This window comes from Pelodiscus sinensis, unplaced genomic scaffold (assembly GCF_049634645.1).
Source record: "Pelodiscus sinensis isolate JC-2024 unplaced genomic scaffold, ASM4963464v1 ctg35, whole genome shotgun sequence".
In the NCBI taxonomy this organism is placed as follows: domain Eukaryota; kingdom Metazoa; phylum Chordata; order Testudines; family Trionychidae; genus Pelodiscus; species Pelodiscus sinensis.
In genome coordinates this window covers 7,238,151-7,255,092 of record NW_027465908.1, presented here as the reverse complement: position 1 = coordinate 7,255,092, position 16,942 = coordinate 7,238,151, and the positions used below count along the sequence as shown (strand labels likewise).

Below are 16,942 nucleotides of genomic sequence, written 5' to 3'. Positions count from 1 at the left end.
CTGACAGCAATAACAACCGTGAATAAATTGTACCAAAACACCAACATTGAGCCTGCCACATGCAGAATCTAGTTTCATTTATAGATGTGGTACAAGAAGAATCAAATGACCCCTAAAAAAAGATGGCCAGGCCCATTTTTGCCAGATGCTAAGCACTATAAAGTAAAATTGAACACCCAGCAATTGGAGCAAAAATGGTGGAAGCAGAATGCAAGCCAGGCTGTGTCTACACTGGGCCACTTATTCCGGAAAATCAGCTGATTTTCCGGAATAAGCAGCGAGCTGTCTACATTGGCCCTTGAATTTCCGGAAAAGCAACGATGCTCTACTGTACAAAATCAGCCGCTATTCCAGAAAAGCTACGCTGCTCCCGCTCGGGCATAAGTCCTTATTGCTGAACACTGTTCCGGAAAAGGGCCAGTGTAGACAGCCCAGTAGTCTTTTCCGGAAAAAAGCCCCGATCGCAAAAATGACAATCGGGGCTCTTTTCCGGAAAAGCGCATCTACATTGGCCACAGATGCTTTTCTGGAAAAAGGGCTTTTCCAGAAAAGCATCTGTGACCAATGTAGATGCTCTTTTCCAGAAATACTTATAACAAAAACTATTCTGTTTTAAGCATTTCCAGAAATTCATGCCAGTGTAGACATAGCCCCAGTTTATTTGGCCATGCCAGAAAGGATGGAACTCTGTGTTCATGGGTGTGGAGAGAATTCGGTGCATACGGAATGAACAAGAAAGGTCTATGAGAAATGTGTTCCCAGGACTCCAAATTAGTATGCAAGAAGTAGTTATTTGCTTTATGCTTTTCTTTTTGTTAACCCCCCCGCTGATCATTCTGTATTTTTATTAACATCACGTATTGGCTGGTCAAAAGGCTGAATCTAGCAGAGCTGGTTTTATTGGCAGAATATGCCATGGTTATGGGCCCATTGGTGAAAGCACTAAATATTATCCAAGCACAGATAAGTACACTAATGGAATGGAGTGCAGCTGCGTAAATTATACCAGCTTCAGGGGGTAGCAGAGGTTTTTTTTTTCAGTTCATCCTGTACAGACTAACAGTCTGGTAGCACTTTATAGGGTAACAAAACATATATGTGGTATCACAAGCTTTCGTGGGCACAGCCCACTTCTTCAGATGACTGGAGTTTTGAGTTTAGGCTGTGCAGAGCCAAAACAAATACGTCTGTACAACCTAAACTCAAAACTCCGGTCATCTGAAGTAGTGGGCTGTGCCCACAAAAACTCATGATACCATCCATATATTTTGTTGTCTATCAAGTGCTACCAGACCATTTGTTGTTTTTTAAGTTTAAATTATACTTGATGGTTTCAAAATTGCAAAGGAACAAGATGCCCTCTTAAGGCCACTGGTAGATGGACTTCAGTGCACCATTCAGAAATGTTTTGGTGAAATAATTGAGGACCTGAAGCTAACAGCAGCTTTGATTTTTAGTGACATTTGTTTCAAAGTAGCAGGACTTGGCGTTGCATTGCACAGAGTAGTTACAGTACAAGGCATTACATTTGCACAGAGGAAAACAATGAATATGGGTTGCAGAGACAGGAGAGCAAGTCTGTGAGTCCCAGGAATAAGACAAGAGAAAAGTTATGAGACTCTGTCCTGTCTATAACACTCTTTTTACATTTTAAACACCTTTAAAATGCAGTGAGAACAAACATACAGCTAGAGTGGGCAGGGCGAAGTGCAGGGGGTCTCTGCAGCCCTCCTTAGCCTGCTCAGCCCCTCTGAGTTGCATATAGGATTACAATAAATGTTTAAGCCACTCTCTGACTCATGTCTCATCCCCACTGGGGAAACTGCTTTAACCACCAGGAGCGGATGAGAGTTTTGCAGGGCTCAGGGCAGCACAATATTGTGGCCTCTCCCCCCTCCCCCATTTGGAGAAAAACCAGAAAAAGGGGTGTGTCCCCCTGTGCCCACTCCTCCAGTAGCCCCACGCTGATCATGTTAGGAGAGGGGATGAGGAGGGGGGAGCTAACACCTCCCTCTACAAACCTGCCCTGCCTCTCTCCTCCTGGTGCTGGTCCCTCCCCTTCTGCGTCACCCCCAGAATCCCCTGGCACCTTCACCTTCCCTTAGCCCTGCCCCTCCCGGTGCCTCCCCCTTCCCTCACTGCCCCGCCCCCTTTGCCCTCTTTTCCCTGATGCCCCCCCCACCACCCTCTGCCCCCCTTCCCCTCATGCCCCTCTGCCCTCACACACGTGGCTCCATCCCCGCCCGCCTCACGCCCGCCCTCCTTCCAGCACCTCCCCCTCCCCCCTCCTCTCCCTGCATCCCCCTCCCCCTCCCCCTCCCCTCAGCACAAGCCCCTCCCTCTGCCCCTTCCCCCTTCCAGTGCCCCTCCCCGAGTCCCCGCTCGCCCCTCCCCCCACCAGACCTGAGTCCACGTGGAGCCGCGTCCCCTCGGGACACTCGCAGCGCGCGGGCAGAGACGGGCCAGGGCGGCGCCAGAGCCGCTGCGCATGCGCAGTGCCCGGGAAGGAGCCCGCAGTGGCACCGCCTCTCAGGTGAGCATCCCCCGCCCCCCTCCGCGCGCCGCCCCGGGACCCACCAGACGCGCTGGGCAGAAGCCGGGACTGGCCCACGTGGGCATCTCTCGGCCCCGCCCCCGCAACAAAGGGCCGGTCCCAGCGCCCCGCGCGCGCACCCGCTGCAGCCTCCCCCCCCCCCGCCCGTGGGGCCCAGAGCGAACCTGCAACCCCAGCAGCGCGCGCCGGCCCCGCCCACCTCGGGACACGCCCCCGCTCCCAGCCCGGCGAGGAGGGAATCCCCCGGGTCGCTCCACGCGCTGCAAAAGCCCCGCCCCACCTGCGAGCCGGCCCGGCCTCCGAGAAGCGAAAGTAGCCTCTGGCCGGGGGGCGGGGCCAAGCAGCGCCCGGTCTGAGCTAAGCCCTGGCGCTGGAGTCTGCTGGGAGTCACGGAGCTGCTGCGCATGCGCGGTCTGACGGGCCGCCCCGTTCTACTCCGCCGCGGTCGGGTTTTCGGCGGGTCCCGCCCATCGCTCCGCGCGCGGGCAGGGAAAGGGACCAGACTGCGCCGCGGTTACTGCGCATGCGCCGCGCTCCCTGAGCCGGGAGCCGTTGTGAGGGGCCGTTGGGGCCGTTACTCGCTGCTGGTGGGTCCGGCGCTGGGTATCGGGCCGCCCCCCCGCTGCTGCGGTCGCCCCTGATGCTCGCGCTGGCCTGGCGGGGGCGGGGCAGAGCGGGGCTGTGAGGGGGCTGCAGAGTGGGGGGCAGGAACCAGAGCTGTGGGGAGGGGCCCTGGCCTGAGGGGCGCAGCGATGGGGGGCGGTTCTGGCCGGGGCGGTTAGCGGGGGAGGCCCAATGGACCCTGCAGGGGGAGCGAAGCTTTTGGGGCTTTTTCGGTTTTTAATTTTGATGGGTTTTTTGTCCTCAGTGCTGGTGCCTAAACCCCGCCCCCCCCCTCCCCGCCCCCCCCCCGGACCTGCCCCCCCCCCCCGGACCTGCCCCTCCCCCCCCCGGACCTGCCCCCCCACTGCTGAGCTCAGGACAGTGACACGGCCCCGGTCCCAGCCCAGCGGCAGCCATGGCTGCAGAGAGCCCCGTGGAAAGTGTCCGGGAGGAAGCGCCGCGTCCCGTCTGCCTGGAGGATTTCACAGCCCCTGTCGCTCTGCAGTGTGGGCACAATTCCTGCCAGGCCCCCCTCAGCCCTCAGGGCAGAGACACTGAGCAGCAGGGACCCCTCCGGCCCAACCGGCAGCTGGCAAACGTGGTGGAACTAGCCAAGCCGCTGAGTTTCCAGTCATCAAAGAGAGCAAGATGGGACGGGGTGTGCGGGGAGCACCAGGAGGCTCTGAAGCTGTTCTGTGAAGAGGATCAAACTCCCATCTGTGTGGTGTGTGACAGATCCCAGGCTCACACAGTGGTGCCCAAACAGGAAGCTGCCCAGGAGTACAAGGTACAGAGCGGCTGTCCAGTGTGATGGGAAATAACATTGGGTTTTAATTACAGGCTAATTTCACTGACTGTTACCAGCCACAGATGTGAACCAACCAGTGTAAAGCAGTGGTCTCCAGCCTTTGAAAGTATCACTTTTTGAATTTAAGTGCAACCCAGGATCTACCTCAAACCCAAATACCCTTGCCCCGCCTCCTTTGTGACCCTTTTCCGAGGCCTCGCCTCTGCTCACTGCATCCCTTCTCCCTCCCCCATCCTTTCTGCCTTTCATCAGGCAGGGGCAGAGGGTTGGGGTGCAGGAGGGGGTTCATGCTCTGTAAGGCAGTTTGAGCTCAGGGGGCTCAGGGTTAGAGAAGAGGCTTGGGGTGCAGGAGAGGTACATGACTGGAACAGGGATTCAGGATACAGGCTCCAGCTGAACACTGCTTACCACAGGTGGCTCCTCTGTGGTGGTGCAGTGGGTCTAAGGAAGGCTCACTCCAGCACCACTCTCAAAAGCAGCCTACAGACTCCCTCTGTTTGTGGAGATAGAATGCAGGGTGGGAGAAGGAAACAGCTCCAAGGCAAAGGGCAGGAGATGTGCAGCAGCAGGGAGAGGGGGCAACTGAAGTGCTGCACTTGATAGCCTCTTAGCCAAACCAGTCAAGATCACCTGTCAGAGGCTCCAAGATCTACCTGTGGATCCCGATCTATTGGTTGGTGACCACTTCTGTAAAGCCTTCATGATTGAAGAGATGCAGTAAAAAGTAAATGTTCTGGCTTTGTGGCAACTTATGTCAAGTCTTTACAGATACCTGATGTGGGAAATGTTTCTCTGAGGCTCTAAATCCTGAAACCCAGCCCTCACTGGTGGCAGGAGGGGTGTTTGCACAAGGGAAGGTGTTAATAATCAGAGAGATTTAGATTAAAGGAGCTACAGGCCACTCTGTCAGTGAGCTGCCTTGGGACTAGAGAAGAGGAGGTTACAAGCTGTTACTGATTGGATGAACAGGAATAATAAGCTGTCATTTGCCTTACAGATCCGCAGTGACCCTGCACAATACCCAGCACGGGAAAGTCCCTGCTCTGAGCAGGTCACAGTCCAGTTAGACAAACTGTGGAAAGGGAAGGTGGGGCAGCAAGTTGCTCAAACTCCCCACTGCCCCTGAAGTGCCCACTTGCCTCTGGCAGCTAACGTCAGTCTGCAGCTGCTGGGCTTTCCCATTGGTTACGTGATTAGTATTATTAACCACCTGCATCATTCTTTATGAAGGTGGCACCACCGATCTGTCCCCCATGCTCGTAGGTGTCCTGCTGCATCCGCAGTCCCCTGCTGTGTATTTTTCTATGGACAAAGCCATGTCTAGGGCTGAGTCCCTGCTGGACAAGGTCAGAGTTCCTCAAAACTGGGACTCTCTTAAAGGCAGATAAATGGGCTCCCAACATCTAATGTGGTTTGCCCTCGTGCTTATATCTGTTTCTTCAGGAAAAATTGGAGACTCATTTGAAGACTCTGAGGGAGGAGAGAGAAAATCTGCTCAGAAGGAAAACAGTAGCAGAAGGGAAAAGCCAGGAGTATCTGGTAAGTGCTTGTGGCTATGGACCAGCAGGGACTGGCAGTGGGAGGGCTGTGTTAGGAGGCAGACTCCTGTGTGGCCTTGGTGAGGTTCGGCTTGTTTGTGTTTCTCCTGGATCATGAATTGCTGGCTGAGATCCAGGTGTAAAAAGGCCTTGAGCATCTGTGTCAGTGCATGAGTTAATGTCCATCCTTTGTGGCTTTGTGGCTTTCCCAGACATCCTCCCCAAGTGAGCTGAATGTGCTGCTGAAAGACTGTCTGCTCACTTGGTGCATTTATATGTTTGCTTCTTTTCCCTCCCTGGGTATCTCTGTCAGGCTGGTGCTGAGTCCTGCCTCCTGGTGCTCTGGATATGAATTCCCAGAGCCCATGAATAACAAAAGATGCTGCCCATGACAGACATGGGAACATCCCTTTCAGAGGGACACGGGGCAAAGGAGATGCTGGAAGAGACGCATCTGCCAAGTAATCACAAAGAGGCAAATGTTGCAAATTTTAGAGTTTTCCAATAAATTCTCCCTACTGCGCACTCAGCTCCCCGTGAAAGGGCTGTGGGCTCCATCCATGCCCCCAACCAGCCCTTTCCCTGTTTTCACACAGAAATGGACCCAAGCCAAGAGGCAGATGATTGTGGCTGAGTTTCAGCAGCTGCTGCAGTTTCTGGAGGAACAAAAGCAGCAACTCCTAGCCCAGCTGGAGAAATTAGATGAGGTGATTGGGAGGTTCCAGATTGACACTGTCAGGAACCTCTCCGTGCAGATTTCCCGTATCAGCAAGGGGCTCGGGGAGCTGGAGGGGACATGTCAGAAGCCAGCAAGTGAATTCCTGCAGGTGAGACTGAGGGGCAAACATCCCAACTCCTCACACTGTGAAGGGGGGCTCCTGAATCACAAGTGCTGGGTCCCAGTTGTCAGGCCTCAGTGTAACACCTTGTGCATTGCTGCCATGTGAATGACTCTTGTGCTTTGTAGAGTTACAGGCACAGATCTATTAGAGATGGCAAAGCCCCATTCACTCAGGGGATCCATGTTCCTGGGGCCAGGGTAGGGCCTCTCTTCCTAGGTTTGCAAAATCCCTTCTCAGAGGTCCCCTGTGTGTGTCCAATGGGGCTGAGATTCTCTTCTGTCTTTTTTTTTCTAGGACGTCAGAAGCACCCTGAGTAGGTACGTGGCTCTCACTCCCCTCACACTGCACAGAGCAGGGAAAAGGCTTGGAGCGGATGTTAGCACCACATCTCTCCAGAGATCTACAGCCATATGTTAGACATAAATATCTCTGATGCATTTAATTCTGAGGGTCTCATCCTCACACTGAAGACTCTGGAATTCCCCATCAGGGCACAGTCTGACCAAGTGTTTCTTAGAGCTGTCACTTCCGTGGGGATCGGTTGCCACAGGATTGTGGGGTGGAACATGGGCCTGTCATTGCTGGGCGCTGGGCACTGAGCACATTCAGCCAAGGACAGCAGGGATCAAGAGCTTGTCCCACTTGAGGGCTGTTTGGAGACCTGTGCGGAAGGAGCTGTGGAGAAGGGAGCTGGTGTCTCAGTCTAATCCCTAGTGGACGGATTCCTTCAGCCCTTCACATGGGAACCTCCTGTCCCTCAGCATCTGAAGGCCAAGGAGTGAGTTGGCCATGGAGACTCTATTCCCCTTTTCTCCCCCAACCAGTCTCCCCAGGCCAGAAGTGAAGAACTGAAATGGGATCTTTGAGGGGAAGGTTGCATGGCCATGAGATGTGTTGCCCCTGCTCTCATGCTGGGAGAATTGGAGGAATTCTAACTCCAGGCCTGTTAGAGCTGAGACTTACTAGCCAGAACTTATCAGCAGTAAACGACATACAATCACATGGAATTGTTTCTGTCCAGGTGTGATATGGGGCAGTTCCAGCTGCCGGAAGAGATTTCCCCTGAACTAGAAGAACAAGTCAGAGGTTTCTCCCAGAAAACGATTGCTCTATCGGAGACTCTGAGGGAGTTCAAAGGTACCTGGAAGGGATGGATGAGGGGAAAGCAGTTCAAGTATCTGAGACTATTGAATCTGGCCTCTGAAGCCAACCTTCCCCTGCCTCAATTCCCACGTGGAGAATGATGGCCACATCAGTCTGCTCTCCTTAGAGACACTGAGCGAACAGACCCAACTGCTTGCAGAGAGAGCCAGGGGTTTGCAAACTTTGAACCTCCTGTGATGGACTGGGCTGTGTCTAGGCACAGCTTAGGGTGTCTGCTCAGGGCGAATTGCTCAACTTCGGGGCTCCTTACAGTCCCCAGACGGGTGACCTCTCCAAACAGGTCAGAAACTAGTTCCACAGAGCGCTTCAGCTTCCTGCCTGAAGCCTCATGAGCAAAACCCCTCCGGCACCCCAGCAATATCTGTACCCCAGATGGCCCTAGGCCTCATGCACAGGTGGGGGGGTCTTAACATCCCTTCCCACCTAACCCAAACAAGTTCTGTCCTGTTCCAAGAAACCAGCCACAGATCCCTGGTCAATTTACCCTCTGGATCTTACCCACAAATCACGCTGAGCCAATTCTTTAGCATCTAACATCTAAAGGTTTATTACTACAATAAAGAAAAGCATGAGAGTAAGGTTGTTAAAGGATAGTACATTACGTGCATCGAATCTCCCAGTTCTCGATGCAGGCTCTAGCAGAGATGTTACAGCTGCTGGCTTAAGTCCTTGTTGCGCATCCTAGGATCAGGATGGGTCCGCAGTTCTTTCCGGCCCTTCAATCCCTGCACTGCTGCCTCTAGGTTGAAGTGCTGAGCTGAGTACCAAGATGGAGTCAGCCACATGGCCTATTTATCCCTCCTTCCTTGTTTCTTCTTGGCTACAGCAGGTCACCTGGCCCATGGCCTATCCCTGTGTTCCCTGCTGGTAGCCCCTAGGTATGAGCCATCACTCCTGAGGTGTGTCCTTGGCCTATAGAGGGCTATTATTCCAGAGCTTTGCTTGTTAGCTTTGCGTATAGTTCAACCACATATAGAGAAACATTTGGTATCCACACAAAGTACATGCTTATAACTTCACATACCAACATTATACAATCACATGAATAGCATATATGAAATCAGAAGAAAGTAGGCTTCTATTTGACACCTCACATGGCCCCTCCTTTGCCACTTCTGGGGCCAACATCCCACGATGGGTGCAGCAGTGATCTTGCTGCTCCCCTCAAAACCCAGTAATGTGACACCTCCTATTCAGAGATCAAAATGGCTAAAGTTATTGTAATAGCAATGTGTAATAGCAATGTGTCCCACCACCACAGCTCCAGGTTATGATAAGAGGCAGTAAGTGAATGAGAAACTAAGTGGGAGGGGGTGAGGAGGGAAGAGTAAATCTTATTTACAGCTTGCCTCTCCTGGGACAGGGGTGAGGCTGCAGGGATATTGGCTCCATTGCTGGGAGATGCCCAAATGAGAGAGGAAATGAAAGTTTCAGACTCTTTCATACTAAATACCTGAGTGTGAGTCTGTCTGGTCTTTAATAGAATTGAAATGCAGAGTTCAGCATGGGAACATTATTATAAATAAGAGAGCCTAGAATCTCACCTCTCTTATCCCTTCCCCCACTAGACACGCTGCCCTCTGCGCTGGAGGGAGCAAGAGGAAAATACCTGGGAGCTTTCAGACAAGGTGAGTTTGCTGGTGGAAATTCTTTAAGTCATGTGAGAATTCCTGTGAAAGCATGTTCATGGGATTGTCATTGGAGTTACCAACCAAACCCAGTGACCACGGTGCACACAGCCCTAAATCACCCAATGATCAGTGAGGAGCCCCGGGGGTGCTGCATGGGGTCCTGAGGTCATTTGGAGAAACACTGGTCTAGAGGTTTGTGATGCTAAAGGGGTGAAGTTAAAGCACACAACGGACGGCACCTTCAGGCTCAGATTTCACTACTCAGTCTGTTTCAGTATGGGGTTGGTTTCAAACAATAAATAGGCTGAAAGGCTCCTTCACCAAAACTCCCTCCTAGACCCCTCTATCTGTCCTGTATCCCAAACCATCCTCCTCCTCCCAATGCCCATCCCGGATCCTCCATTTCCTGCATTTATGTCATAGAAGAGTGCAGTTCTCACCCACTTTCCATTTGGCCCCCCCATGAAAACGAATTATCCACCCTGTCGTGTGGATACGGCTCAGTGAGAGCCAATAATTGAAAGCTGAAGCCAGACTATTTCAGACAAGAAAAGAGGCACAAATGTTGGATAGGGAAGAGGATTAGCTGCTGAAACAAATGAACAAAGAACAGGTGGATTCTCCCATCTCTTGATGTCTTCAAATCACTGGGGGGAAACAGCTTTGTGCCTGGGTAACTGGACTAAGTGTAATGGCTTGTGCCACTGAGGAGGTCAGACTGCATGACTGAGGATATCTTCTGATCCCATGAATCTTAAGATCTCATCCTGCAAACACTCAGCGCAAGTGTTTAATAGTAAGCACACGTATTTAATAATAACACCACCATTCAGATGCTTAACTTCACTGATTCTCTATTTTGGAAAGGGATTATAACGTCTCTGTGAGATGAGAGCAAAGTTTGTGCTGCAAATCTGTGAATGAAGAGTAAGGGTTTTAAATACAACAGCCTGCATTTAACCTATGTCTATGTTCAGGCAGGTGAATATGTGGCTTGTTATCAGAAACACTGGGTGCTGAGAACTATATCCCATTGTTGCAGATGCAGTAATCTTGTAACTCAAGCCAGGTGCAGAGAGAAATGAATATGGATTTGGGATCTAAGTCCCGTGCGCTGTTAATGGAATATCTAGACTAAAACTTTTGTCCACCGTGGCAGAATCTAACACATGTTTCACGTCACTAGGGACAGAGTCTGGGGAGAATGGGGGTGTGGAAAGGATTAAAGCCCCTTCTGAAATGTCTCCAATTCGCCTTCTTCCCCTGCCAAGCTACAGAACACCCATGTCTGTCTCTAGCTCAGCCCCCAGCCTTCAGAGCCAGGGACAGGAAATGGCCGTGGCGGAGCTGGTTAGCTTCCAAGAGGTGGCTGTGTATTTCTCTGAGGAGGAATGGGCTTTGCTGGACCCAGGCCAGAGAGCCCTCTACAGGGATGTGTTGCAGGAGAATTATGAGGCTGTGAACTGGCTGAGTAAGGATTCCTGTCCCCTCGGGTATCGGAAGCTGGGTGGGCTCTGGAGTAGCTGGGTTGGGTTGGGTTTGGTTCAATATCATTCATTGTCTTTGCCCCCAATATCATGAGTATCGGCCCCAATAATCCTGGCTCTTCTGTGAAAGACTGTCCCCTCCATACTGCCTCCCAGGGAAAGCAGGTTGAGGGACGTAACAGTGGAGCTGTTCTTCCCACAGCTAAGGTCTCAGTGCACTTCCCCCCTATCTTGCCCATCTTATGCCTTGACTGGAGGTGTGAGTAGAAGGGCTTAGGCAGGAACAGCAGGTACTAGAGGTCTGGGTCTGGCTATTGGTCTGTCTGATCTTTGTGCCTGCAGGTTCCCCTTGTGGAAGGTGAAACAGTTCCCTAAGTCCTTTCTGCCTGTAGGCGTCTATATTGACACGGATGCTTTTGCGCAAAAGCATCCGTGCCAATCTAGACGCTCTTTTCCACAAATGCTTTTAACGGAAAAACTTTTCCGTTGAAAGCATTTCAGGAAAATCATTCCAATCTAGACGCAGCCTCTGTGTGCAGTCACCTCTCTCTTTAATAGCTATTAAAGAGAGAGCTGTTTCTCAGGGCTGGGAAAGATACTTACATTAAAGAGTGATAATGCTTAGCTTCATATGTGCACCCCAATAGCACAGTTGGGTCCTGATTTACACCAGAGTTCCCCAGTGCTGCTGTGATCGATAATTTTTCTTCCCACAGCGACTGCAGTGCCAATAGAATTTCTGCTAATGCCACAGAGCATTGTTATGGCTGTTCAGCGTGGCTCTTTCTGGAGCTCTGATGCCAGCAGCACTGTCAGAGCCTGCGGCTTATCCATGTAGCACAGTTCAGGGTTGCCGCTAAGAAAGATTCAGGCTCCATTTGGAGGCTAAGGCACTCGGCCAAGTTTATTGTGAAAAGGAGCAGGATGCTAGTGTCCCAGCTCCTTAGGCACAGGTATAGTGAGACTTGTTCCAACCCAATAACGGTACCAGTCAGTCAGCAGTGAGAATGCTGCCCCTCAGCCAGCATCAACATGCCCCTCTTGTGACTTCTCATACATTGACACAAACAAGATGCATGTTCCATGTGTTCTACCCCCTTAGCCTCCTGCCTGTTTATTTTGAACAAAACATCCGTATCCATTATCCCCTCATCCCGCTCTTGTGCACAAGGGTCAGTGTCTTTCTGAGCCATCTCTTAGGACTGTTTTTCCAGCTACAGTGGAGATGTGTGTTGATTGGCTTCTTCCTGCTCAGGAATGTGCTTTCCTGGTTAGTTGGTCCCCAGTGTTTCCACCACTCTGCCAAAGCCCAGCCTGTTCTAGTTCAAAAAGAATGGACATACACAGCTGCAATAAACCTTTTGCAAAGTGTGCTGGGTGCCACGTCAATGGGAATGTTCTGATGTGATGACTATGATTATCTTATTTAACAGCAGTAGCACAATGATCTCCATGGTCATGTCACAGGTGTATCTTCTGAACAGAAAATGAAGTTCCAAGAAGGGGTGGGCCAAAGCTGAGGGAAACACACACACAAGGTGTAAAGGTGATAGATTCAGTGCAGCCCTGGAGGGGCACCAAATCAAAGGCCACGCTGGCTACCAGAGCTGGACTGGGAAACCACACAAAGGCTGCAGCTGGCAGAGTAGAACGGAGGCTGCAGAGGGGGAGCTGAGCAACAGTCACAAGCACCAGGGAAGCAGCACGGCCCAGCTCCGCCCTGGCTTGCCCCAACAGAAGCCCAGCGCCACCCTGGGCAGCCATGGGAATGGCAACTGTTGTGGGCAGCTGGCAGGGCCCACCCAGAGACAGGCCGTTGGGATCAGGAGTGTGACACATAGGCAGGGCGTGAAGCAACCAGCCAAGGATTCACTTAGATGCTCAGGCAACTTCCTCTGCCTCCTCCTGGCCCAAGTAGAACATCTGAGCCAAAGATCAGGGCAAGCCCAGCCCACCAGCCAGGAGTTTTGTGGACAGAGACTTGGGGAGCTAGAGATCTACTGGGTCCTTCATCTCCAAGTTCTAGTGACCTGCCATGTGGCAGCTGCTGTCTGAGCCCTACCTGGGGACTTTGGTGTCACACCTTCATGCGCTCACTAGAGCTCCCCTTCTGAGCAGTGTGTTCCTGTCCAACTGTGGGATTCCGGGCGGATAGACCGGGCTGTGAGGGGGTCTGAGTTGTACCCTAGAGAGTGCAGCAGAGCGCTTAGCTGCCCTGGGGAATGAGCTGGGCCATTCCCAAGATGGGTGAGTGATGCATCTTTACTGCAGGTGAGTGTGTCCTGGGATCTTGTACCAGCCAGAGCCCAGTCTCTGCAAGGTGGGGAACGGAGCCTCTCTGGGTCGGTGACTCGGATCCTGGCTCTGAAAGCAGGAATGGCAAAGACCTTAATGAACAAGATCATCACTTGGTTTTTTGCTCTTCAAACAGCATTTCCAGTCTCCGAAACTGATGTGATCTCCTGGGTGGAGCAAGAGGAGCTGCGGGTCCCAGATCCTCCGAGCTGTGAGGAAGGGGAGATCATCAGCAACACCCAGACGGGTGAGCAATCAGTTAAACTGACTCAGAAACCAATTTCTGTCTCCTTATAGCAGATGTAACTTGTGTGTTTTCATGAAGTCTGACTGACTGTTCAGCTTGTCTTCAACTCCAGTAAGAGTGTGGTGGGCGAGGAAAGGCTGGGTTCTCTTCTCTGTGGAAGGGTTGTGAAGGAGGACAACGAACTAAGCTCATGATAATTTGACCATTATTTGAGCGTGTGTCCCCTTTTCTATTCCTCTTTTAGAGTTTCCTTGCAGTTCATCGTGGAGAATAACTCCTGTCTGGATCATTCCTCTATTCCAACAGGTGACGGGACACTGACTGAGAACCATGAAAAGAGTCTTCAGCAGGAAGAACTGGAGCAAGTGTCTCCATGTGGACTATTATTGAGACGATCTGAAGGACATGTTTTCCAGATACGTGAGCAAGGAGAGAGCTGTGAGAGTCAGCATAGCCCAGAAAAGCAGCAGGGAAACCATCTAGGAGAGGGACAGGGTAGCTCCAGGAGCACACGGGAGAAAAGAAATACAGAAACCGTCCAACAGAAAATCCCCCATCAACAGTCACCCTGCACGTGTAGTGACTGTGAAACTCTTACTGAACATCAAAGGGTCCATACGGGAGAGAAGCCCTTCAAGTGCTCTGACTCTGGGAAAAGCTTCAGTGAGCACTCACACTTTACAAACCAGCAGAAAATACATACAAGAGACACACCCCATAACTGCTCTGACTGTGGGAAAAACTTCAGTACAAACTCACACTTGGTTATCCATAGGATGGCTCACACAGGAGAGAAGCCTTTCAATTGCTCTGACTGCGGGAAAAACTTCAGTCAGAAGTCAAACCTTGTTACCCATAGGAAGAGCCACACAGGAGAGAAACCCTTCACTTGCTCTGACTGCGGGAAAAACTTCAGTAGTAGCTCAATCCTTGTTGCCCATAGGAGGAGCCACACAGGGGAGAAACCTTTCAATTGCTCTGACTGTGGGAAAAGCTTCAGTAGTAATGGAGAACTTATTAACCATTGGAGGATCCACACAGGAGAGAAACCCTTCACTTGCTCTGACTGCGGGAAAAACTTCAGTAGTAGCTCAAGCCTTGTTGCCCATAGGAGGACCCACACAGGAGAGAGACCTTTCGATTGCTCTGACTGCGGGAAAAGCTTCAAAAGAAACTCAGACCTTGTTATCCATAGCAGGATCCACACAGGAGAGAAACCTTACAATTGCTCTGACTGCGGGAAAAGCTTCAGTCACAGCTCAAGCCTTTTATACCATAAGAGAACCCACACAGGAAAGAAACTTTTCAATTGCTCTGACTGTGGGAAAAGCTTCAGTCAGTGCTCCTGCGTTACTAGCCATCAGAATACATACAAGAGAGTCGCCTTATAAAAGCTCTGATTGCAGAAAAGGCTTCAAACACAGGTCAGACTTTGTTAAAGATTAGACAGTCTACAGAGGGAAGAAAACCATTCAGTTATTCTGACTGTGGGGAAAGCTTCAGTCAGAGCTCAAATCTTCTTAGCCTTTGGAGGAGCCACAGAGGGGAGAAATATATACCTTGAGTTCCCTTTAAGCTGCCTGGCCAAGTGGCTGTGGTCTCAGAAGACCCCTTGGGGAGGGCCTCCTGGGGTACTGACCTGGCCACTGCCACTCACCTTTCTACTCTCTGGGGCTTCTCACCACCCGGTCCTGCTGGGGCAGCTCCTTAGTCTCCCCTGAACTGAGATTCCTGCCCCCACCCCCGCCTCTGAGCAGTGCTACAGATGCTGAACCTCTTCAGGTCTGAGGAGAGAGCAGTTTAGGGCCCAGCTTCCTGGGATAGCACTCCCCAAATGGGATCAAACCCCAAAGAATGGGGTAAGCCCCCTTTAGTAATGAAAGGGGAAAGTGCACACCGATTGCTCCCATAGGTAGTAATTGTTTACACTGGGCTTGATAGTAAGTAAAAGTGGTTTTATTAAGTACAAGCTGTGTGAGTTAAGCAGTGATAAGTGAGAACAGGCAGAGCAAAGCAGATTACAGACTCAAAGGTAACAAACAATGTTTTGTTAATGCTCCACTGAAACTTCAGTACAAACTTTTACAAACTCCCCCTAAAACCTCTTTCCCAGCTGCCCCTCCAAACCAGGGCTCTCCCCCACCCTGGGGTCTTTGGCTCCTTCCTTCAGATGCAGCCTGGCCAAAAGACCAAGTCTTCCAGATGGATGTTATTTCCAAATAACGGCTTGCGGTGTAGACATGCACTGTAATTCCGAAATAAGGCTGCTGTGTAGATGCACCCCAAGGGTCACTGACCAGTGGCCTGGGCTCCCCATACTCAGGAATCCCAGTGTGGTTTTTGTGGTCCTAAGTCCGGCTTCTGAGGGCTGCAGGAGAAAGACCTGGTGTGGACAGGGAAATCCCAATGAACCTCCCAGCAGAGTGTGACTGGTCCCATCTCAGAGCCCTGGTTCCGTCTCTGGGTATAGTTCCTGCTGGGCTTTTCTGGACTACTCCAGATCATTTGTTCAGGTGAACTTGTGTTTTTGTTTTAGTACAATGACATATAGAACTTTTTAACTAACACAGACATGTAATGAGGCAAGAAATAAAGCAGGTTTAGCCACTGCAGAAGAAAAGTAAGTTTATTTATTTCCTAGATTCTGAGGCTTAAAAGATTTCCTTATGTTTCACTCTTATCAATGTCAACGTGTTGAATAACCTACCCTGAGTTGTGGGTTTTGTCTCTCTGTGAAGGCCATCGGGTCATGCACTTTGATCTCTGGTTAGTTAGATGTGCAGACAGCACAACACAAACGAGAACTTACAAAAATAAAAGTGGCGAGGAGTCCTGTGGCACCTTATAGGCTAACTGAAGTGTTGGAGCATAAGGTGCCACAGGACTCCTCGCCGCTTTTGCAGATTCAGACTAACACGGCTACCCCTCTGATAACTTACCAGAATGTTCATTGTATTTTAACCATATGCTAGCCTTTGCCACAAGCTCTATGTGCAGTTTAAGCAATGACAATGGTCAGTATATCTCAGTGGTAGGGCTGGAGCAAAGGAAGATGGGGGGACATGACAGTTGCCCTGACATGGTGACATCCCCCCACCTCCCACAGATGCCCCTGTCTGTAGGTTTCTAATCTCCCAACCAAAACTCTCCAGGCCAGGTACAGCTGAGCTGGACCAGCTACAGCCTGGCCACCGGGCTGCTATCTCAGTGCAGACCTACCCAGAGCGATTCCTTTTGAGTTGGTGTCTCAGGGAGTCTCTCCACTTTCCTGCCCCCCCATATGTGAGTGCTGCTCTCTGGGGGTGCCTGGGAGAGTTGGGCTGGTTGCAGGGCCAGCCCAAGCCATTCTTGCACCCTGGGCAGCGGGCGCGTGCTGCATGCACATCTCTGCCCCAGGGTGGCAACCTATGGGGGCACCTGATGCAGCATCCCTTACCACTTCAATCAGGTGCTTTCATAGGTTGGCGCCCCTGCTAGCCCATGTGTTAATCCGGCCCTGGCTGGGGGTGCAAAGTGCCAGGCTGAGCGGGGTGGGGATGGGGACAAGAGTTTGTCTTTGTTTCTCCTTTGCAAATAAAGCAGATGGTTAGTTTCTCCCACTCCTGAGCTATGTCTACACTCGTGGCTTCTTGCACAAGAACATCTTGTGCAACGGTTCTTGTGCAAGAAAACATTCACACTGCCATCTGCGAGCTGTGCTTTTGTGCAAGAGCGCCCATGGCAGCGTAGGCGCTCTCTTGCGCAAGAAAGCTGTGATGGTCATTTTAGTCATA

The 16,942-nt window shown here is 51.4% G+C and overlaps 1 protein-coding gene across 1 annotated transcript in view; it reads left to right on the top strand.

Annotated features, from left to right (window-relative positions):
- Positions 1-3,479: 3,479 nt before the first annotated feature.
- LOC142818207 (uncharacterized) overlaps positions 3,480-16,942 on the top strand; it is a 115,434-nt gene continuing 101,971 nt past the window's right edge. The window contains 5 exon segments of the mRNA XM_075916458.1: positions 3,480-3,944; positions 5,409-5,504; positions 6,100-6,330; positions 6,640-6,662; positions 7,367-7,482. Coding sequence (XP_075772573.1) covers positions 3,573-3,944; positions 5,409-5,504; positions 6,100-6,330; positions 6,640-6,662; positions 7,367-7,482 — 838 coding nt within the window. The 5' untranslated portion in view covers positions 3,480-3,572.